The 20,384-nt window shown below is 40.7% G+C and overlaps 1 protein-coding gene across 1 annotated transcript; it reads right to left on the reverse strand.

Annotated features, from left to right (window-relative positions):
• Positions 1-11,761: 11,761 nt before the first annotated feature.
• LOC100928980 (keratin, type I cytoskeletal 15-like) lies at positions 11,762-19,652 on the reverse strand. The gene is made up of 8 exons (XM_012548296.2): positions 19,089-19,652; positions 17,530-17,612; positions 17,143-17,299; positions 16,256-16,417; positions 16,005-16,130; positions 15,693-15,913; positions 14,885-14,910; positions 11,762-12,184 (listed from the first exon to the last, which is right to left on the reverse strand). Exons 1-8 carry the CDS (start codon positions 19,575-19,577, stop codon positions 12,078-12,080), a joined length of 1,371 nt encoding a protein of 456 aa, XP_012403750.1. The 5' UTR covers positions 19,578-19,652; the 3' UTR covers positions 11,762-12,077.
• Positions 19,653-20,384: the final 732 nt, after the last annotated feature.

A 20,384-nucleotide genomic window follows, 5' to 3' on the forward strand; every position in this document is an offset into this window, starting at 1 on the left:
TATGTGACTCTCCCCTGAAACAGGGCTTCTTTTATACACCTTTCGTGGAGGTGGCCCCTCCTCCCATCCCCACCCTTGAGGTCCATGCCAATGACACTCCTGTTTCCCTAAAGCCCAGTTGTCTTGCTGTGTTTCAGAGTGGGTAGTGGCTTTTTGGGGTGTTTTTTTTAATCCCGTAACAAAGAGGATGATTCAGAGTGAATGATGTTTTGCTTGAGACTACCTTTTTGACAACTGAATTCATTTCACCACTGCTCTTAGGAGGCAAACTTCCACAGGTCTTCCAGCCCCACCCTATATTAGAAGGACACCATGGAAACAAATACCTTGTCAATGGAAAGCAGCAATCTGCCCTGGTGCTGCCTTCAGCCATTGCTATGAATTTTGTGACCCAAGCTGCTTTAGATACAATCTTTTTTTCCTTCTTTCTTCCATTCTGGGTCCCAAGATGTCTGATGTAGATGTACTCTCTCCTTGATGCCATGAAATCAGGTGAATACATGCATATATGGACAAGCACAGACAGACAATGCAATAAAATGCAATGAATTCTCATATCTTCAAGACATATTCCCATAATCCCACCTGTGACAATAACTCTGTTCCTTGGACAAACCAGGACTTCCATGAGTCTCAGTTTCTTCAGTGAAATGGATTATAGGAACATTAGATAGGAAGCTATCCAATCCAACCCTTTATTGCACAGACAGAGAATCATGGATCCTGAAAGTCAAGAACCCCCTAGGTCACACTGGTAGGAAATAGCAAAAATAATAAGAGTTGACATTTTTCTACAACTTAAAAGTTTGCAATATTTGATTCTCAAAACAAGTGGGATAGAGGTAAGGGAGGAGTGCTCATTTTTAACCTGTTTTTCAGGTGAGGAAACTAAGGCTGAGAGTGGGATCCTTATAGGTACTTACTTTATGGTATTTGTTTTTTTAATGTTTAGAAGAACTGAACATGTTTAAAACTATATCAGCTTGCTTGTTGCCTTGGGGAGTGGGGAGAGATGAAAAGAAGAAGAAAAATTTGGAATATGAGGTTTTGCGAAGATGAATGTTGAAAACTATCTTTACGTGTATTTGGAAAATTACTCTTTTAAATGAAAATGAATGTATGTAAAAACCTTGTAAATCTTAAACCCTAATAATCAATTTAAAGTGATGTCACTTTAAATATTATCTCATTTCATTCCTACAACAGCCCTGTGAGTTAGATATAATCACCATCCACATATTATAGATGAGTCTGAGAGATGTTAAGGTAGTTGCTCAAAGTCATACAGCTAGTAAAGGAAGCTATATAACTGAGTGGATAGAGTACTGAGTCCAGATTCAGGAGGGGATGGGTTCAGTCTAGCTTCACACAATCAGACTATACGACCCCAGGCAAGTCACAAACTCTGCTTGCCTCCATTTCCCCAACATGAAATGAAGATACCAATAGCCACTGCCTTCCAGGGTTGTTGTGAGGGTCAAATATGGTAATAATTGTAATGTGTTTAGTACAGTGCCGGGCATATGGTAAATGCTGTATCAATGTTAGCTGTAGAAAATGTAGTAAATACCTAAGGAAGGGTTAAAACCCTGGTCTTCCTGTTGCCAACTCTACTTCTTAGTTCTACCAATCAAGATGGATTTAAGGATTTGGGGATCAAGCTATGATGGACATGACTCTTTTCAGAAATGAAGTGATCCAAGACAATTTCATTAGACTTGTGATGGAAAGAGCCATCTGCACCCAGAGAGAGAACTGTGGAAACTAAATGTGGATCACGACATAGTATTTTCATCTTTGTTGTTGTTGTTTTTAGTTGCTTGCTTGGTTTTATTCTTTCTCAGGTCTGATTTTTCTTATCCACATGATAAATGTGGAAATATGTTTAGAAGAATTGCACAAGTTTAACCAATATTGGATTCATTGCTGTCTAGGAAAGGGGGAAGATGGGGAGGGAGGGAGAAGGAACACAAGATTTTACAAGGATGAATGTTGAAAACTATCTTTGAATGTGTTCTGAAAAATTAAAAAAAAATCTATTTTTTTTAAAAAAGAAAAAAACTAAAAAGAAGAAAAAGATAAAAGGATCTGCAGATCAGAAATTTAGAACTGGAAGCAATTTTAAAGATTTCATTTTACCGATTAGGAAACTAGAATGGGATTAAGTGACTTAGTAGATAGTAGAGCCAAGTTTTGAATTCAGGTTTTCTGACCCCAAATCTCAAGCTTTTCCTAACTCGTGTTTCATATATGCGCCATCCCCCTTGGTTGTCCTCTCTCCTTTCTCCTCAAACTACCATGTATACTAACCTTTATACACAGTTTTCCCCCCAATAGAATGAAATTTCCTTTCAAGGCCTAGCACAGAAACCTATCAGGTACTTAAGAAATTGTTGAATATTGGATAATAATAATAATATCTAATAGTTCCATGATGCTTTGAGGTTTACTGAGTCCTTTAATTAGGTTTTTTCATTTGGTCCTCTAACAACTTTGTTGGAAAAGTGTTTCTACTATCCCAATTTTACAGACAGGGAAACTGAGGCAAAATGAGGTTTCCATAGTAAATGTTATAAGAAGAATAATTTGTTTAACTCTTAAAAGTCTTCAAAGCACTTGACATACATTATTATCTCATTTTGACCCTCACAACAACCCTGGGTGCCATTATTATCCCCATTTCATGGATGAGACACTCAATTGGAAATGGAGCAAGAGAAATTAACTTCTTTATCTGGGATCAGTGTGGAGTTATCATTTTCTATCATTTTCTACACTGGACTCCAGAGAAGAGGATTATTAGAAATTTAAACTGGATCTGGGAGACATTAGAAATGGGAGTGATAAGATCTTTGGGGGTCTGTCTGATTATAACGGAGATGATCAAGCCAGGATTAAGGATTCAGAAAGGGAACCATGTCACTAAATACAAAGGCTTACTCGTAAAGGTTGTAAAGTGATGCTTTTTTTATATATGAACAATTTAGTGGTTTAAAGAGGCAGAGAAAGAACTTTAATTTATTAAAATTGAAAATAAATAAGCACAACTGCTTGAGGCACAGACTGTTAAATTGGACCTTTATAAAGAGTATGGAATGGCTGCAGTTGTAGGGCATTGTATACATCATGTTTATATCTAGTAGTCACCATCATAAGAATATAAGCTCCATGAGGACAAAGACTGTGCCTTTGGACTTCCAATGCTTAGCACAATATCTGACACATAGTAAGCATTTAATAAAAGTCTGTTGACCAACTGTTTGAATGAATGAAGCCAATGAGCATATCCAATATGTTCAGCTAATATAATTCCCATACAGAAGAGACCAAAGAACCTGCTTCCAGAAAAGCATGTAATGAGAGGATCTACTCCCTCATTTAGAGCAAAGCTTCTTAAACTATAAGTCATGACTCCATAAAGGGTCATGTAACTCAATGCAAGGGTCACAAAATATCCAAATATGGATCAACTCTGAAAAACATGGAAGATGTTTTACATTCTGCAGTATCAAATATTCCACCAAGATTTAATTCTTTATGTAAAAATAAATAAGCAAATTTGCTTTCCTCTTTAATAAATGATAAGATTATATGTATATCAAAGATTTGTTTTAAAATAAATCATTTTATGATTTGTTAGCAGTAAACATTTGATTTGTTGTATACTTGTTTTATATACCTATATGCCTGGGTTAGGTAAAAATTTATTGAGCAAAAACAAGTCACAATAATGGGGAATCAGGGCAGGGACTTGTGATTCAGATAAGAAACAAAATGCTGCCTTTGGAATTTCAAAGGTGTGTCTCTTCACCTAGGCATCCCTTCTTGCAAGAATGTAAAATATATCTTTCCTGCTTTCAAAAGGAAAAAAAGTTTGTAAATGGAAAAACTTTTAAGCCATGAGAGCATACATAGACATTCTTAACTGATTCCAATCTGTTACCATGTGATAAAGAGATAGTTTACTGATTTACCATAGAGCCAGAAATGCAGTTCATTCCAAAGGTACCAACCAACCAAAGCAAAAGATTAAGATGGTGGAAAGAGAGGACTCAGGCCTTTATCTCTCCAATGGTACCATTACCATAAAGCCAATTAATGTTGCTTCTATCACTGCTATATCTATTCTTCCTTCTTTGAGATGAAAGAAGAAATAATTATGATTTTATGAACTTGAGAAGATCAGAATGGTAAACCAGTAGAGATACTGCTAGCAAGGACAGAAGTATTGAGCAGTTTGTTTAATCCAACATAGATTGAAGAGAGTCAGAGCCATCCTTCTACATTCTACTGCCTTTTCTCTGTTGATTATTCCCAATTTATCTTGTCCATCACTTGTACATATATAATTGTCTACATGTTGTCTCCTTCATTCAATTGGGAGCACCCTGAAAGCAGTGATATTTTTGTTTCTTTGTTTATTTAGCACTTAGCATGGTTTCTGGCACTTAGTAAACATTTAATAAAAAGTTTCTTTTTCTTGATTTATTTTTTAACAGACTGACTTAACAATGATTCATCTACTGGTTAGGACAAATTCAGAAGTGAACTTGGTAGGGTGAATGCTTTATAGAAATAAAAATTATGTTAAGGTTGAGTCCACTCTTCCCAGGAACCAAAATTGTCTCCAGGAGTTGAGGAACAAAATGCTTTGTAACTTCCGTTCCTGCTGTTTCTGTTCATAACCTTGGTAACCACTAATTGATATTAATTTGTTCAGTAAAACTGGAGCACTAATTATTGGTGGTTGGCATTGGGGATATTATACCAGAATTGTTGCTTAAACTATGGCATTGAGAAGAGATCCCTCTTTCTCAAGGCTTCCTCTAGTACCCTAAAAAGGAAATCTATATGGTCTCATTGTGAAAGGTTGAGTCCAGAGTCCAAAGTCCAAAGGAATGATTCCAAATTTGGTAGTTGTTCTACCACATTATGCCAGCAAGATCTTTAAATTGATTGAAGAAACAAATAAGTAGGAAAAAAGAGAAAAAAAGAAAGAAAGAAAGAAAGAAATTCTCAGCAACAAGGATTTATCATCCTTGTCAAAAACTCCCAGTTCTGAGTTGTTTATGACAAGTTTTGATTTATTCCTTCACAGAGGTCACACTCCAGGTCACAGAGAATCAGAGCTGGGCCCAGAAAAGAGTTGAAGAATGTGTTTCTCCTTCTTTGCCAAGGTGAGGGACTAGAAGTGTAGAATTTCTCATATGCTATCAGCTTCAGTTTCTGAATGGATTTTGTTTTTATTACAAGGGGCATATCACTAGATAGGAGAGAAGAGAGATAAAATAAAAGTATTGTAAAAACAAAAAATACAATTAAAAATTTTTAATTTAAAAAAATGGAGGATGCCAAGGGGTTTTGAGGGTTTAGATAAAGCAAGAGATTCAGTCTGACCCCTGAATGTCGTCCAGTCCACAATGTGATGGTTCAGCTCTTTCTCTGTTGAGAAAAAAAAAAACCTTTCCAAACTTTTAGAAATCATGGCTCAACCCAAAATCCTGAGATTTCTGGAGGATCAAGGCTGACAGAGGAATGATTAATGAGATTTTAGAAACTGCCAGAACCATAGAGTCTATCACCAATCCTTTCCAGGCTGATTAACAAGTTAGGGCCAACGCCTCTTAGTGAAACAATGTAGTATATCCACTAAAGCCCCTGTAATACAAACAGAACAGGAATAGCATGCCCTCACCTGGTTCAGGTCAGCTCCTATCCTCCCTGGAGATTGAGTTTTGCTGACACACACATCACAGAATGACTTCCTCTAACCCTCAAAAAACTTGAAGTTCAGATATATACAAAGGCCTTTCACCTTAAGGTCTTCCTCAAAATGTAGGTCTCCAAGGAAGCCAAGTGACCAAATGGACCAAAAATGTGAACTATGGCCCGGGCCTCCCCCCAAGGATTGTGAGCTCACATGTTCAGAGAGAAGCTTAGAGTCTTGACCCCAAAGTTTCTGATCTATTGCCCCACCTAGATTTGTCCAGGAAAGTCTCCAGAATAAAACTTAAGAGAATCACAGAAGCTGAAAGTCTGAAGGAATTGTAGGGGTCATCTAGCCCATCTCATCCACAAGAAGAATCCCTGCACTGAGACTTGTCCTGCTTCTGCTTGAAGGCTTCCAAGGAAGGAGAATTCACCACTACAGAGGAAGCCCACCCTACTTTCAGATGACTCTAGGTGGCCCACTGGATAGAGTACCAAGCCTAAAGTCAGGAGAACTGAGTTCCTGGAGCAAGTCACTTAAGCCTGTTTGCCTTAGTGTCCACAGTTGTAAAATGAACTTTTAAAAAATTTAAAATGGCAAAGCACTCCAATATCTTTACCAAGAAAACCCCAAATGGGTTCACAGGGAGTTGAACATGACTAAACAACAATAAATTGTCAGTATTTTTTTTCCCTGACATCAAGCTTAAAATTTCCTCATTTGCAACTTATACTTATTGTTCCGGATTCACTCCTCTTAAGAGGAACAGATAAAGTCTAATCCCTTCTCTACAAAGTTATCCTTCAAATTCTTAAACATAACTCTCCTGCCTCAGACCACTGAATCATTTAGCTCATGTCTAGGGTTCCCCAAAAGTGGAGAACAGAGTTCCCAAATCCCATATAGGCACTCAGTGTAGAATATAGTCACTAAGTATAGGACAGTCTTTATTTCAGCCCATGGTAAAAATGATAGGATTCTCATAAAGTCCAGTCTCCTCAGCCATTTTGGACCTTCAGCAGAATAAAGATAAAAAGTGGGCTAGAGACTGAATTATATCTTTGCCAGTGGCATGAGATGTAATTTAACACCTCACTTTTCCTCCCATCCAGGCTCCTGAAGTGTTTGGAACAGAGTAGATTTGATTGTGTCTCCAGTGGGACAATCACATCTCCTCTGCCCTTGGGAGATTTTTAATAATAATATCATTTTGCACATATATAACATGTAGCATATAAAGCACATAAATGACATGTACTCATATTTTTATATAGTTATATAAATATATAATAAATTAAGATGTTATTAAAAAAAGATATCATTAAAACATAAAGAAGAAACAGGGTGTCAGAAATTTATTACATATGTAATTTTTAAAAATATATTTTTATATTTCTATTTATAGGTTAATATATATTATGTGATCATATGTCATTATATATTATATACATATATGATTATATATCATCATATATTATATACATATATTTCTTACCAGATCTTCACAATAGGTACAATTATTATTATTACCATTTCACCTGTGAGGAAACTGAGGCTGAGAGACTAAATGACTTGTTCAAGGTCACCCAGCAGCAAGATAGGATCAGAACTCAGGTCTTCTCAAATCCAACATTCAATCACCCACCATATCTCCTAAACGCAGACATGGGTGTTAACATGGAATATCATCGTGTCCATGTAGGTATAAAATACTACAAGTGCTTTCTCTTTTGTACTACTGCCTCATTCTTCCTTCATAAATGCTCTTTTTCATAAATATTTGTGGGGTGGTCCTCCACGTGTCAGAATTTGTTTTAGTAATAGCTAGCCCCACATTCTGTCAGCATTTCTGTACCATATAGAAAACTCACAGTTAATCAATTAACTAGCAATTATTAAGTGCCTACTATGAGCATTGTACTAAACAATGAACAGACCCCCCAAAAAATGACAAAATGCACTCCCCACTCTCAATCTTACAGTCTAATGGGGGAGAAAACATGCAAATAATTTTATTCAAATAAGATATATACAGAGATACTCTGAAGATGATCTTAGAGAGAAGAAACTAACATTAAGATAGCATCAGAAAAGGTTTCTCATAGAAGCTGAGACTTGAAGGAACACAAGGAAACTGAGAGGGCAGCTCGACAATGAAGTGGATAGAGCTCTGGCCCTGAAGTCAAGAACATTCATCTTCCTGAGTTCCAATCTGGCCCCAGACACTTCCTAGCTGTGTGACCCTGGGCAAGAAATCTAATCCTATTTGCTTCACTTTGCTCATTGTAAAATGAAGTGGAGAAGAAAATGGCAGACCCCTCCAGTATCTCAAGAAAACCCCAAATGGGGTCATAAAACATCAGGCACAACTGAAATAACAGAATAATAGGAACAGGAATACTGAAAGGTAGAGATGAAGAAGTGAATTCCAGGCATAGAGTATAGCCAATAAAATTAAAGAAATGTCTAAAGTTGGATTGCCATGTTGGAGGAACGCAAGGATCAAGTATCACTTCATTACAGCATGGTAGGGAACAGATAGCTCCATTTCCCCTTTGGGAAGCCCAGCCTTGGATCCTATGCTTATGCTGGCTCTACGAGCAAGTTCATATTCTCTGTTTTTCACGACTTCTTATGTATCCAAGATCATATTCTCAATTCTCCATTCTCCAAATAATAAGAAATATCCTATTTTCTGTTGAGGGACAAGGATTAGCATTGAAGACCTGACCTCATCACAGGAGGCAGGAAAGGGGTGTGTCCAGAATCTATTTAAGAACACATTTTGGGTGCAAGTCAACTCTTGGGTACTCTTACAGCAAGCCCATTCAGAGATACTGTGGTTCACCTAACCGCAGGCTTCTGGGTGGGATATATATCTCTCTAGAACCAGGAACCAGATTCCTAGACTTTCTCTGCTTATCTGACCAGTCTCCAGAAAAGGCAACCCACTGACCCTCCAACTAAGACCGAAGAGAAAGAGAAATTCTTCATGTCCCCCCAGGTACCCTGAAAATTAAAGCCTTCTAGGAAGACAAGAACAGCTATTGGACTTTCCCAAGGACTGAGTCCCCCGCCTTCCTTCTAATCACCTTCGTAACAACTTGCTTTTCCAAACTAAAACCACTGTTTATTTAAATGGCTCAGAGCTTCAGAGAGCTAAAAAGGCAGAACCCCATAAATCTTTTGAGTCATGGATTCATAGAATGACAGAGCTAGAAAGAACTTTAGGAAATAGAAACAGAGACTTAGAACTGCAAGAGATAGATTATCTAATTGGAAACTTTTATTTTACAGATGAAGAAACCAAAGAATGTGCAGGTGAAAAGGACTCTGGTTTTGAGAACAGCTGAAATTCGGCTGACTCTAATAGCTTGCTGCTATATATACTTTCAGAGGTATCTCAAGTTGTAGCAAGAGATACTTGAGCTAGACAAGAAGAAGAGGTTTCTGATAGTTGTAGACTAGAAAAGACTTAAGGAAACCAGGTGGCAAAATGGATACAGTATCTGAGCCTGGAATCAGGAAGACTCATCTTCATGAATTCAAATCCGAGCTCAGAAACTTACTAGCTGTATGATTCTGGGCAAGTCACTTAATCCTATTTGCTTTAGTGTCCTCATCTATAAAATGAGCCAGAGAAGGAAATGGAAAATGAGTCCAGTAGCTTTGCCAAGAAAACTGCAAATGGGATCACAAAGAGTTGGACATGACTGAACAACCACACAAAAAGAAAAGACTACTTGGCAGAAGTTAAGGGATTTTTTCCATGATTGATTGATCAACAGATTTTAGTACTGGGGACTGATGGGAGACAGGGGAGAATGCCAGATGAGAACTGGTCCAATAGAAAGGACTGAGATCAAATCTGCCTCTGATGTTTACTACATATGTGACCTCAGGCAAGACACTTAATTTCTCTTTCTTTGATTCCCCTCCCAACTCTATGATCCTATCCTACTATGAGTTGACTCACTCCCTCTATCATCTTCCTTCCCTTCTTCTCTTAGGAATCTCTGTTCTGGGAGAACTGTCTCAGTGAAATTTTTTCTGTCCTGAGGTTCCACAAAATGTATTTGCTTTACCCCAGGCCAGGGGAACCCCCACGTAGATATTCTGCCTCATGAAAGCAGAAGGGGAACATGTGGAGAATTTGACTTCTCCAAACTCTCTTGTTTTCAGACAAGTCTAAAACTAGACCACTGATAGGTATTGCCTTACAGAATTCAGTAAATTTCTCTCATGCTTTGCCCAGGAACTTAGCTCTTTAGACATTTTGGGCTCTAGGGAGGAAGGGAAATGGGAAGGGTCCTCTGCTCTCCTAAAGTTTCACACACCTGTCTTCAGGAGCTTGGTCCAAAATAAGGGAAATGACAAGCTATTCCCACTTCTTTGCAGAGAATAGGGAACCACAGCTATGGAATACTTCACATAATTTTACATTTTTTTTCAATAAAAGAAAAGGAAAGGAGAAGAGTAGGGAGAAGTGGAGAAGGAAGGAGAGGAGAAGAGGACAGGACAGGACAAGAGAGAAAAGAAGAGAGGAGAGGAGAGGAGAGGAGAGGAGAGGAGAGGAGAGGAGAGGAGAGGAGGGAGGGGAGGGAGGGAGGGGAGGGAGGGGAGGGGAGAGGAGAGGAGAGGAGAGGAGAGGAGAGGAGGGGAGGGAGGGAGAGGAGAGGAGAGGAGAGGAGAGGAGGGAGGGAGGGGAGGGGAGGGAGGGAGGGAGGGAGGGAGGGAGAGGAGAGGAGAGGAGAGGATATGAGAGGAGAGAGGAGTGTCTCAGGAAGAGAGTCCTAAAACCATAAATATAGATTTGATTGCACACATATAGCTTCAATGAGCTGGCATTTAGGCAGTGAAGGTGAACTAGGTGAGTTGGGGAAGTACTGGGGGAGCTGTTTTGACTATTAGAATTAGTAACACATTGGAATTATACACTTTTAAATCAGAGATGAGTTCCTAGGAGAAAAAAACTTTTCCCTAGACTTTGAAGGGCAGAAGGTGGAGGCTTGACCAATGGGAGGCAGCATGAGTGATAATAGGTGTGTGGTAAGAATTTTGCAAAGTATTATAGGAAGAATCAGGTTGAGCAAAGGCAGGACTGGGAGTGGGAATGGTTTTCCTGACCAAAATGAAGATGGGGGCAGGGAGAAGAGGAGGCAGCACAGACTAGTGGGGGTGTACCCATTGAGAAACCCCGCCATTCCTCAGCTGCAAATATATATAGAGAGAAAGAGAGATGGATGGATATGTGTGTGTGTATAAATCTCAACACATCAAGAACCTATGACCACCAGCATAGAGTTACCCAGGGCTCAGAAAAGATAAATCCATGATCATACATGATCAAGTTTCAGAAGTGGAATTTGAATCCAGACCATTTAACTTCAAATTCATTTCTCCATCTGACATGTCACACTACCTCTCTGTTTACATGCAACAGATCATAGGATTATGGATTTAGAGCTAAAAGAAACAATTGAGGACAATTTAGTCCAATACCTTCATTTTACAAATGAGGAAACTGAGGCTGAGAAAGTTTAAGTGACTTCTCCGATGTCTCACAGCATATAAGTCTCAGAGGTAGAACTTGAACTCAGGTCTTCCTGACTCCTAGCCCAGAATTCTATCTGCTGTGCTGCCAGTGTTGCATGCAACAAACCATGAGATTGAGAACAAGAAGGGATCTGAGAAGTCACTGAGTCCAATTCCCTCATTTTGCAAATTTTACAGGAACCTAATGACTTGTACAAGGTCACACAATTTCTGTCTTTGGAGTGAGCTTTGAGCCCAAGTCTTCTTGACTTTCAATCTAGCATCCCATTCCCCTACACCAGGATGTCTCTCTTTTATATATAATACAGGAGCTGCACCATTCTATTCAGCAGCAATATATACAGATTACCCCCTGGAAATCCCCCAGAATAAAAGGCTATCAAGGAAAAGGGGAAGGGAGAAAAAAATTAGGCCTGATTTCCACAATAGCTCAGGAATTCCATAATTCCTCATAAATGCCAATTAAAAAAAAACTGGACCCACAGCAAAAGAACATTTGCAAACAGAAGGAAAAACTTTATTTCACAGAAAGAAAGAGTACAGTGAGTGGAGCACCAGTTACACAATATACTTGCTTTCTCAGGCTTCCATACTGGGAACTAACTACTACTACTAAAACATACTACTGAAAAGGGGGTGGGGTGGGAGTCCAGTGGGCTGGGGAGAAAAAAGAGGATAGCACTGGCAGTTTCCATGTTTGCCACCCAATTCCCACTGCAAAGACTTGAATTTCCATCCTTCTTCCCACTGTGGTTGTTCATGCTCTCAGCCAGGCAGGTAAAGGACCTTCTCTTTTGCCTCTAGTGAAGATTTAGACTTCCCTTTTTTGGGAAGAAATCACCTTCCCATCCACTGATTCCTCCGTGGTGATCTGGACTTTGCTGCTACTGCTACTACCATCTATTCCACCAAGGGAACCTATGAGGGGAAAAAAGAAAGAAAAAAATGGTAGAGAATAGAAACTACTTTTTTTTTCTAATTTTTAATAATAGTTTTTTATTTATAAAATATATGCAAAGATAATTTTCAACATTCACCCTCCAAATTTTGTTCCAAATTTTCCTCCTCCCTCTCTTCCCATCTCTCCCCTCCCCTGTAGAGCAAGTGATCCAATATAAATAAAACATGTGCAAATCTTCTAAATATATTTCTACATTTATCATGCTGCACAAGAAAAATCAGATCAGAAAGGGAAAAAAAGCAAGCTAAGAACAACAAAAAAATTGAAAATATTATGTTGTGATCTACATTCAGTCCCCATTGTCCTCTTTCTGAATGCAGATGACTCTCTCCATCACAAGTCTATTGGAATTGCCCTGAATTACCTCATTGTTGAAAAGAGCAAAGTTGAGTGGAAACTACTATGGGGAGGAAAGCTCATCTTTCTCCAGATTCAGGCAAGGCCTTTGATCAGATAAAAAAGGGCAAAGAGACTCTTAGAGTATCCATGCTAAAAAGCCATTTATTTGTTCACTAAATATTTAGTTAGCACCTATTCTACAGGATACTATGCAAGGCACTGAGGGAATGCAGACAAATAAGACTGAGTTCCTGCCTTAGATGTCCCTAAATCTACACAAAGATCTTAGCACAATGCAATTTGAAAAGGGATGAGATAAACATATCTTGGGACTGGACCATAAAATTGGGGCATTCCAGGCTGCTTTGGTTTTAATCATGAGATCATACATTTTAAACTGAATGGTTCCTCAGAAGCTTTCTAATCCAGAACTTTCGTTTTGTAGGTAATGAAGTAAAGGGAATTTAAGCAACTTGTCCAAGTTCAGACAAGGAGTAAGCATCAAAGGCAGGATTTGAACCTACATTCTCTTTCCACTGTACTATCTGAAGGCTATTAAAAAAAATAGCAAATAGAATCAGAGTCATTATAAGCACTCAAGCAATAAGCATTTAATAGACATTGACTATTTGTCAGGTTCTGCAATAGGATCCAGGAACACAACTTGGTAAATTCCTTCAAGATAGAGAATGTGTAATGGTACAAGACCTGGACTGTTCTTTGCTCATGCCTAGTGTCCAATATATCCAACGATTGCCTTCAGGGTTGGAAGGGACTTTATGATCACAGAATTACAGAATTTAAGAGTTGGAAGGAACCTTAGCAGCCATACAGTCCAATATACTTGAACATAAATCCCCTCTAAAATATGCCCCAAAAGTGGTTTATCTCCACGGATACCCTCCAGGCTATCAATGTCCCTTTTAAAATATGGTGCCTAGAACTAAGCACAACTAGGCTAAACCAGTGCAGGGTTGTGCTGGAGCCAGCTTGAACACACTCCAGAGAGGTGATTGTTAAACTTTTTATGTGAGTATTCACATACTTTGGGAATCAGCAAACTACAAATTAGAGCCTGATTTGTTGTTTTGTAAATTTTCTAAATTTAAGAAAGTGATGAGGAAGATTTAATAATGCAGATTAAACTTAACAGTATACCTTCTGCATACATTTTTTGAGGAGGATGAGGGAGCTTACTTGTTAAACATTTACCAGAACACTGTTGGAATGGGTTCCTAATCTTTTTCTGTCATAAACTCCTCTGGCATTCTGGTGATGTCTAGGAAGCCCTTCTTGGAATAATGCTACTAAATGCATATTATAAAATACATAGGATTCGAAAAGAAAATCATTATATTGAAATTGTTTTCAGATTATTCAAAAAACAAAGTCAAGGAACTAAGATTAAGAATCCCTGGTCTTTATGTCTGACCAGCAAAACAGTACATACAATGGGACTGTCACCTTCTTAGTACTGGAAAGGCTGCCCTTCTCACTAGCAATTATCTGGTTCTGTTCTCCTCAGTTCAGCCCAACAACGTTCCCTGTATATGATGTTGACATAATTAAATGTGGAAAGAGGGAAGGGAAGGAGGGAGGGAGAGAGAAAAGAAGAAAGAAAGGAAAGAAGGGAAGAAGAAATGAAAGAGGGAAGGAGGAAAGAAAGAAGGAAGGAAGAAAGGAAGGAGAGAGGGAAAGGGGGAGGAGGGAGGAATGAGAGAGAAAGGGAGGAAGGGACAAGAGAGGGAGGGAGGGAGGGAAAGAGGGAGAAGGGAAGGATGGAAGAAAGGAAGGAATGAAGGAAGGAGGAACAAAAAAGAGTGGAAGGAGTGGAGGGAGGGATAAGGGAAGTAGGAAGGGATAAGGGAAGGAGGGAGAAAGGAAAGAAGGAAAGAAAAAGGGAAAGGAAGAAAATGGAAGAAGAGAGGGAGGGAGAGAAGAGAGGGAAGAAGAAGGGACAAGGAGAGAGGAAGCATTAGAAGGAGGTAAGAAGGAAGGAGGAAGGAAGGAAGGAAGGAAAGAATGGAGAGAGGGAGGGAAGGAGGGAGGAAGGGAGAAAAGAGAGGAGGAAGGAAGGGATGGAAAGAGAAATGAGGGAGGGAGGAAGGGACAAAGGATGGAAGAAGGAAGGAGGGAACAGAAGGAGAAACAGGAGTTTACTAGGAAAGAAAATGTATTTCAGAATGGAAGCAGCCTCTTCATAGTGAATAGGTATAAAATTGTATTAAGTTCTGTCAGGCTCCTGGTAAAAAATCCATGGCTATCTCCACATTTTCCCAAACTTCATCCAGCCCTGGCCAAAGCCAGACAGGTCTTACCTTCTCTGGTTCTTAAGTCAACCATCCTAGAAAAGAAAGAGGAAGATTCCATTCAATATAACAAATATTATTAACTGCCCACTATGGGCAAAACCCTGTGTGAGGTCCTCCCAAGATAAAGTTCAGTGTAGTCATTTTTTTTAAAGTTATCCTACTACATTCTCTCTTTGTTTCATACACAATGTGAATATTATTGATAATAATTTACAGATAAGAAAACTGCAGTTCAGAGGTGTTAAATAATGTATTGACTCATAGGCTATGGAGCTTGGTAAAGATCACTTAATCCAATTCTCTAATTTCATAGTTGAGAAACCTGAGATTAAGTAATTTGCACATAATCATAAAATTGGGATGTATTGAAGCCAATATTCAAACCCATCAATCAGTGATAATAGCAAATGGTTATGTTCTTGCTGGGATCCATATGAGCAAGAGCAAAGCAGAAGCCATTTCAAAGCTTGAGGAAGCTGGGTGGTCCACTGGATGGAATGATGGATTAGATATTTAATAGCTGCATGGCCCTGGAACACATCACTTCTCTCTGGACCTTAGTTTACTCATTTGTAAATTGAGAAAGCTAGACCAAATCTTTCCAAGTTTCAGTGCCTTAAAGTCCTAAAATCTTCTCTTCAAGGGCTAGAATTACTAAAGCCAGTTCCAACAAGTTATACCACTCTCTAGAATGGATTCTCAAACTCCTTCCCTTCAACTACTCTGGCTTTAACAAGGACTCACAGCCCCACTGATGATTCTACCAGAAAGATAGTCCCCATTCCACAGGATGGCCCCCAGACCCTTTGCCTACTTGGAGTCCTGGCCCTCTAGCAGGCTGTGGTAAGTGGCGATCTCCTGTTCCAGCCGGGTCTTGATGTCTAAGAGCATATTGTATTGCTGGTTCTGACACTCCATCTCATTGCGGAGCTCACTGAGCTGGACCTCGATGTTGCTAATTATTCCCTGAATCTGCTGCAGCTGGGTAGCATAACGGTTCTCCGTCTCTGCCAAGGAGCTCTCCAGCCCGGCTTTCTGATGAAGGGAGGGAGAGGAAAGCATGAAAAGGCTCTGACCCAGCAGGGATGCAGAAGCAGGGAGTCTGGGGGAGGAAGGGAGTGCCTACCACGCTGAGCTGCGACTGAAGCTCGATCTCCAGCCCCTGGAGCGTGCGTCTCAGATCAGTGATCTCAGTCTTGCTGCTCTGGATCATTTCAGTATTAGAAGCCACCTCCTTGCTCAGTTCTTCAGTCTGCAAGGGTCCCACAAAGATAGATCAGTCCCATCCCAATGGCAGCTTGCCGAGGCAACACAGCCCCCCAATGACCACCAATGAACACTGAGGGCCTCGAGGAGGGGTCTTGCGCATAGATTCACCTTGCTAAAGAACCAGGCCTCGGCATCTTGACGATTTTTCTCGGCAATGCCTTCATACTGCTCTCGCATCTCAGAAAGGGCACGGGTCAGATCTACCCCTGGGGCTGCATCCATCTCCACATTGACTTGACCCACTAGCTGGTTGGTATACTCTTTCATTTCCTAAAGGGATGGAAAGAAAACCCAGATTGGACATCATGCTTCTAGTCCTGAGCAACAGGGAAAGGAAAAATAGATTCTATCGGCATCTTGTTTCTGAGAGAAGAAGCACATTCTCCACTATTCATGAACTGGTAGAGAATGTGCTTCTTCCCTCAGAAACAAGGGAGGGGACTAATGATCCAAGTTTTCAGAGGGAGAAAATGATACATCAAGGTTTACCCAAAGTTATTTCCTATTTTATTAACCAAATAATGCTGGCCACCCTAATTCCCCTCTTATTGGCTAGGGAGAAGAACTGAGCACATCTAGGCATAAATGTTTTGCTGGGATCTGAGAGGAGCCATGAATTTCTAACTCCCTCCTGTTCCAACAAATCTCTCTGTTCGGACACACATTGTGACAATGTTCCTAAAGAACTGAGCTCTTCCTGCAAAGGCTATGGCTACTATGAGGAAATAGCCTGGCTATGAAATGAGACCATTCAGAAATTGCCCTGTTGTCCCCCAGATCATTCTGAGGCTCATTCATACACAGTCCTAGACAAGGAGGAAAAACTGGATTTAAAGGTCCAGTATTCAAATTCTAATTGCCAATTAACCTTGAACAAGTTGGACTAAGGGTTCCCTAAATTTCCTTCTAACTAAATCTAATCCTATACTCCCCACAAGATAGAAGGTTAATAAGCCTCAGGCCATTCTTCTGTCTGCCTCCTGCTTTCTTCTCACCTCCTCATGATTCTTCTTGAGCAAGTCCAGCTGTTCTTTCAGGTCCTCAATCTTCATCTCCAGATCAGTCTTGAGTAAATTCATCTCTTCCATTACCTTGTGCAAGTCCCTGATGTCACTCTCTACATTCTGACGCAGGTGCAGCTCATTCTCATACCTGGGAAATTAAGGAAAAAGTTCAGAACCAAAAATAGTGGAGCAGTTCTATTTCTTTGCATGAGGGTTTTGGCCAAAGAAGCAAAGGGGAAGGAGAGACAGAGAGGGAATGAGACAGAGAGAAAGGGAAAGAGGGAGGGAGAGAGGGAAAACAGGAGAAAGGAGAGAGAAAAGGAAAGGAGGGAGGGAGGGAACAAGGGAGAATAGGGGGAAAAGGAGTCATGAACTTACTTATTTCTGAAATCTTCAATAGCCAGCTGAGTATTGTCAATCTCCAAAACGATGCCAGAGTTGTCAGCTTTGGCTTCCATGATCTACAAAAAGGAGAGACCTGAATCTCCCTGGAGATCCCCTCTGTATCCTCCTTCCTTGTTGCCTCCAGTAGGGCCTTCCCACCCCTCCTCATCTCTCTTAACCGGTACTGCTCTTTCTGGCTGAGTTTGTGAGGTTTCAGAACCTAGCTGCAACTCTTCCAAGTTCACCGCATAGTACCCCTACACAGACTCTTCTCCTGCCCCCCCCCCCCTTGCCCTTCCACACAAGGTCCAGAATCAAGCACCTCCCACCAACTATGCACATACAAATTTGAAGAGATAGAGCTACTCTAAAGAATCCACAGCTGAGCCAAGAAAAGGGGTCTAGCTAGAATGCCATAGAATTAAGAATTTAAGTCTAGTTAGTGATAGGAGGGATAAGAAATCCTAACAATAAACAGAACTCCTAATTCTAATCTCTCCATTTTACTGCCCCAGCCTACATACACTGCGTATGGAATGCCAGATGTATCAGAATGTCAGCAATGGAGAGGCTCTTAGAGTCCATCTAAGGCAGAAGTTCTTAATCTTTGGGGCTCATGAACATGAACATGAACATGGGCACCCAGGTAGAACCTATAGGTCTCTTCTCAGAATAATGTTTTTAAAGATATAGAGTTAAATACATAAGATAAATAAATTGAATTAAGGTGTCATTTTTTTCCTATCCAAGCTAAAGTATCCCCTAAAATCTTTTCACAGCCCCCAGCTTAGGAACTCCCTATCCCCTTAGGAACTTCCTCATCTGAGATGTTACAGAGACTTAGAGTCTGCTCCATATATGACTTGGAATTTTACCAAGCATATGAGAATAACCAAATGATTGTCAGAGCCCTGTCTTTCTCCATGGAGAAAAAATGGAGCTGTTATTTATACTCCCATCTTCACAGAGCTGATATAAGGAAAGCACTCGAAGAAGAAGACCCTGCTCATCAGCAGTAGAGTTGGGACTGTCCTTTGCTGAATATTGTATCCCTAGCATTTAGCACTTATATCTGCCGCAGAGCAGGTGCCTAATCAATGTTTATTGACTAACTGACTGACTGACTGGAACTCAGGTCCCACTTTATGTGTGTGAGCAATTGCTGCAAGGGATTACTGCAGTCCTTCATTTCCCACTGGGTCCAGCTATGAGCACACTTATCCTTTCTTTCGAGAAAAAGTTAACAGAAAAGCCAAGGCAGCTTTTCTCACTGGGTTGCTGTCTTATTAACTGTGCTCTCAATCATAAGGAATAGTGTGCCCTGTATGTTCCCCCTGCTGCCAATCAGAAAATATCCCTTGAGTTTGCCAATCGATAAGCACCTCCCACGCTGCAAGACACCAAAAGTTATTTTGTACATGAGGAGGTACAATACAATCATTGTCTGAATCTAAAGTAATTGCTTTTGTGTCATCAGTAACTCTGAAAGCAGAAATCTAGAACTCAGCTAGTGCCCTGGTTAGCTGGCATCTCTGCCCAGCTCACAGTCTTACCTTGTCCTGAAGCTCCTTTATGGTCTTGAAGTAGGGGCTGTAGTCCCTCTCAGGACTGGTGGGACCCTGCTTCTGGTACCAGTCCCGGATCTTCACCTCCAGGCCAGCGTTGGCTTCCTCCAGAGCCCGCACCTTGTCCAGGTAGGAGGCCAGGCGGTCATTGAGGTTCTGCATGGTGACCTTCTCATTGCCGGACAGGTGGCCGCCGTCACTGCCCCCCAGGTCAAAGCCCCCTCCAAAGGCACCTCCATATCCTGCACTGAAACCCCCGCTAGTCCCTCCACCAAAGCCATAGCTCATTCCACCACCGTAGCCTCCCACTGACCCAGAGGAGACGAATTTAGCTGAAGAGGCAGAAATCTGACCTCCCCTGTAGAGACTCCCCCCTCCGTACCCTCCACCAGCCAGGAGAGAGGCTCCCCTCAAGGAGCCCCCACCAAAGCCACCCCCATAGGTAGAGGAAGAGCTCTGAAGGAAGGTGGTGCTCATGGCTCAGTAGCCCCGGGCCTCAGCAGTCAGGAGTTATAGAGCTTCAAGGAGAAGCAGGGAGAAGCCTCTTTTACCCTTAAGCCACAGCTATTTTTATACTGATTCCTCTGGGTGCGGGGTGACCGCGCCCCCCATCCCACGCCACTCAGATTCTCCTCCCCCCTAAAAAGAAGCCAACTCAGATACCATTTTTTATACACGTACACAGCTGCCCATATACCTCAAGAAGCCCTTTGGGGTTGTTATTGTTGTTATTGTTGTTGTTGTTGTTGTGTGTCTGTATGTGTGTGTGTGTGTGTGTATGTTCTGTATGTACGGTGTTTTTTTTTTTAAATTTAACAAAAGAGATGATTCAGAGTTAATGATGTTTTGCCAGAGGGTATGGTTTTGACACGGATTACAATCTTAACTCCACACTCCAATAAAAAAAAAAAAAAAAAAGCTAGGAGAGAACACTGTGCTCCTCCCACAGAGAAGCTTAGGATTCCTGATGAACAAGCACAGAGTTTCTTCTATGACCATTCCGTGCTAAGAGCCTCAATCCCTCAACACCATTTGGGTTTCTGGGGCAATGCTCTCCAGCAGTGCTCTGTCTTCTCCATTGCTTGACCTGAACTCCTTCCTATTCCTTTCTGTTCGCCATTGGGGAAAGCAGTCTAAAAAACCAACAATGGCTGGACTTAGAGAGCAAGATTAAAGGGCAACTTTATCCCAGAGGGGGAGATGGGAAAAGGAAAAACAAGGGAACAGATCTACCTAAGGCTGTACATGGCCCCCAGAACATCCCACTTCAGAATCAATCACTGA

The sequence above is a fragment of the Sarcophilus harrisii genome, chromosome 4 (assembly GCF_902635505.1).
Source record: "Sarcophilus harrisii chromosome 4, mSarHar1.11, whole genome shotgun sequence".
Classification (NCBI taxonomy): Eukaryota; Metazoa; Chordata; class Mammalia; order Dasyuromorphia; family Dasyuridae; genus Sarcophilus; species Sarcophilus harrisii.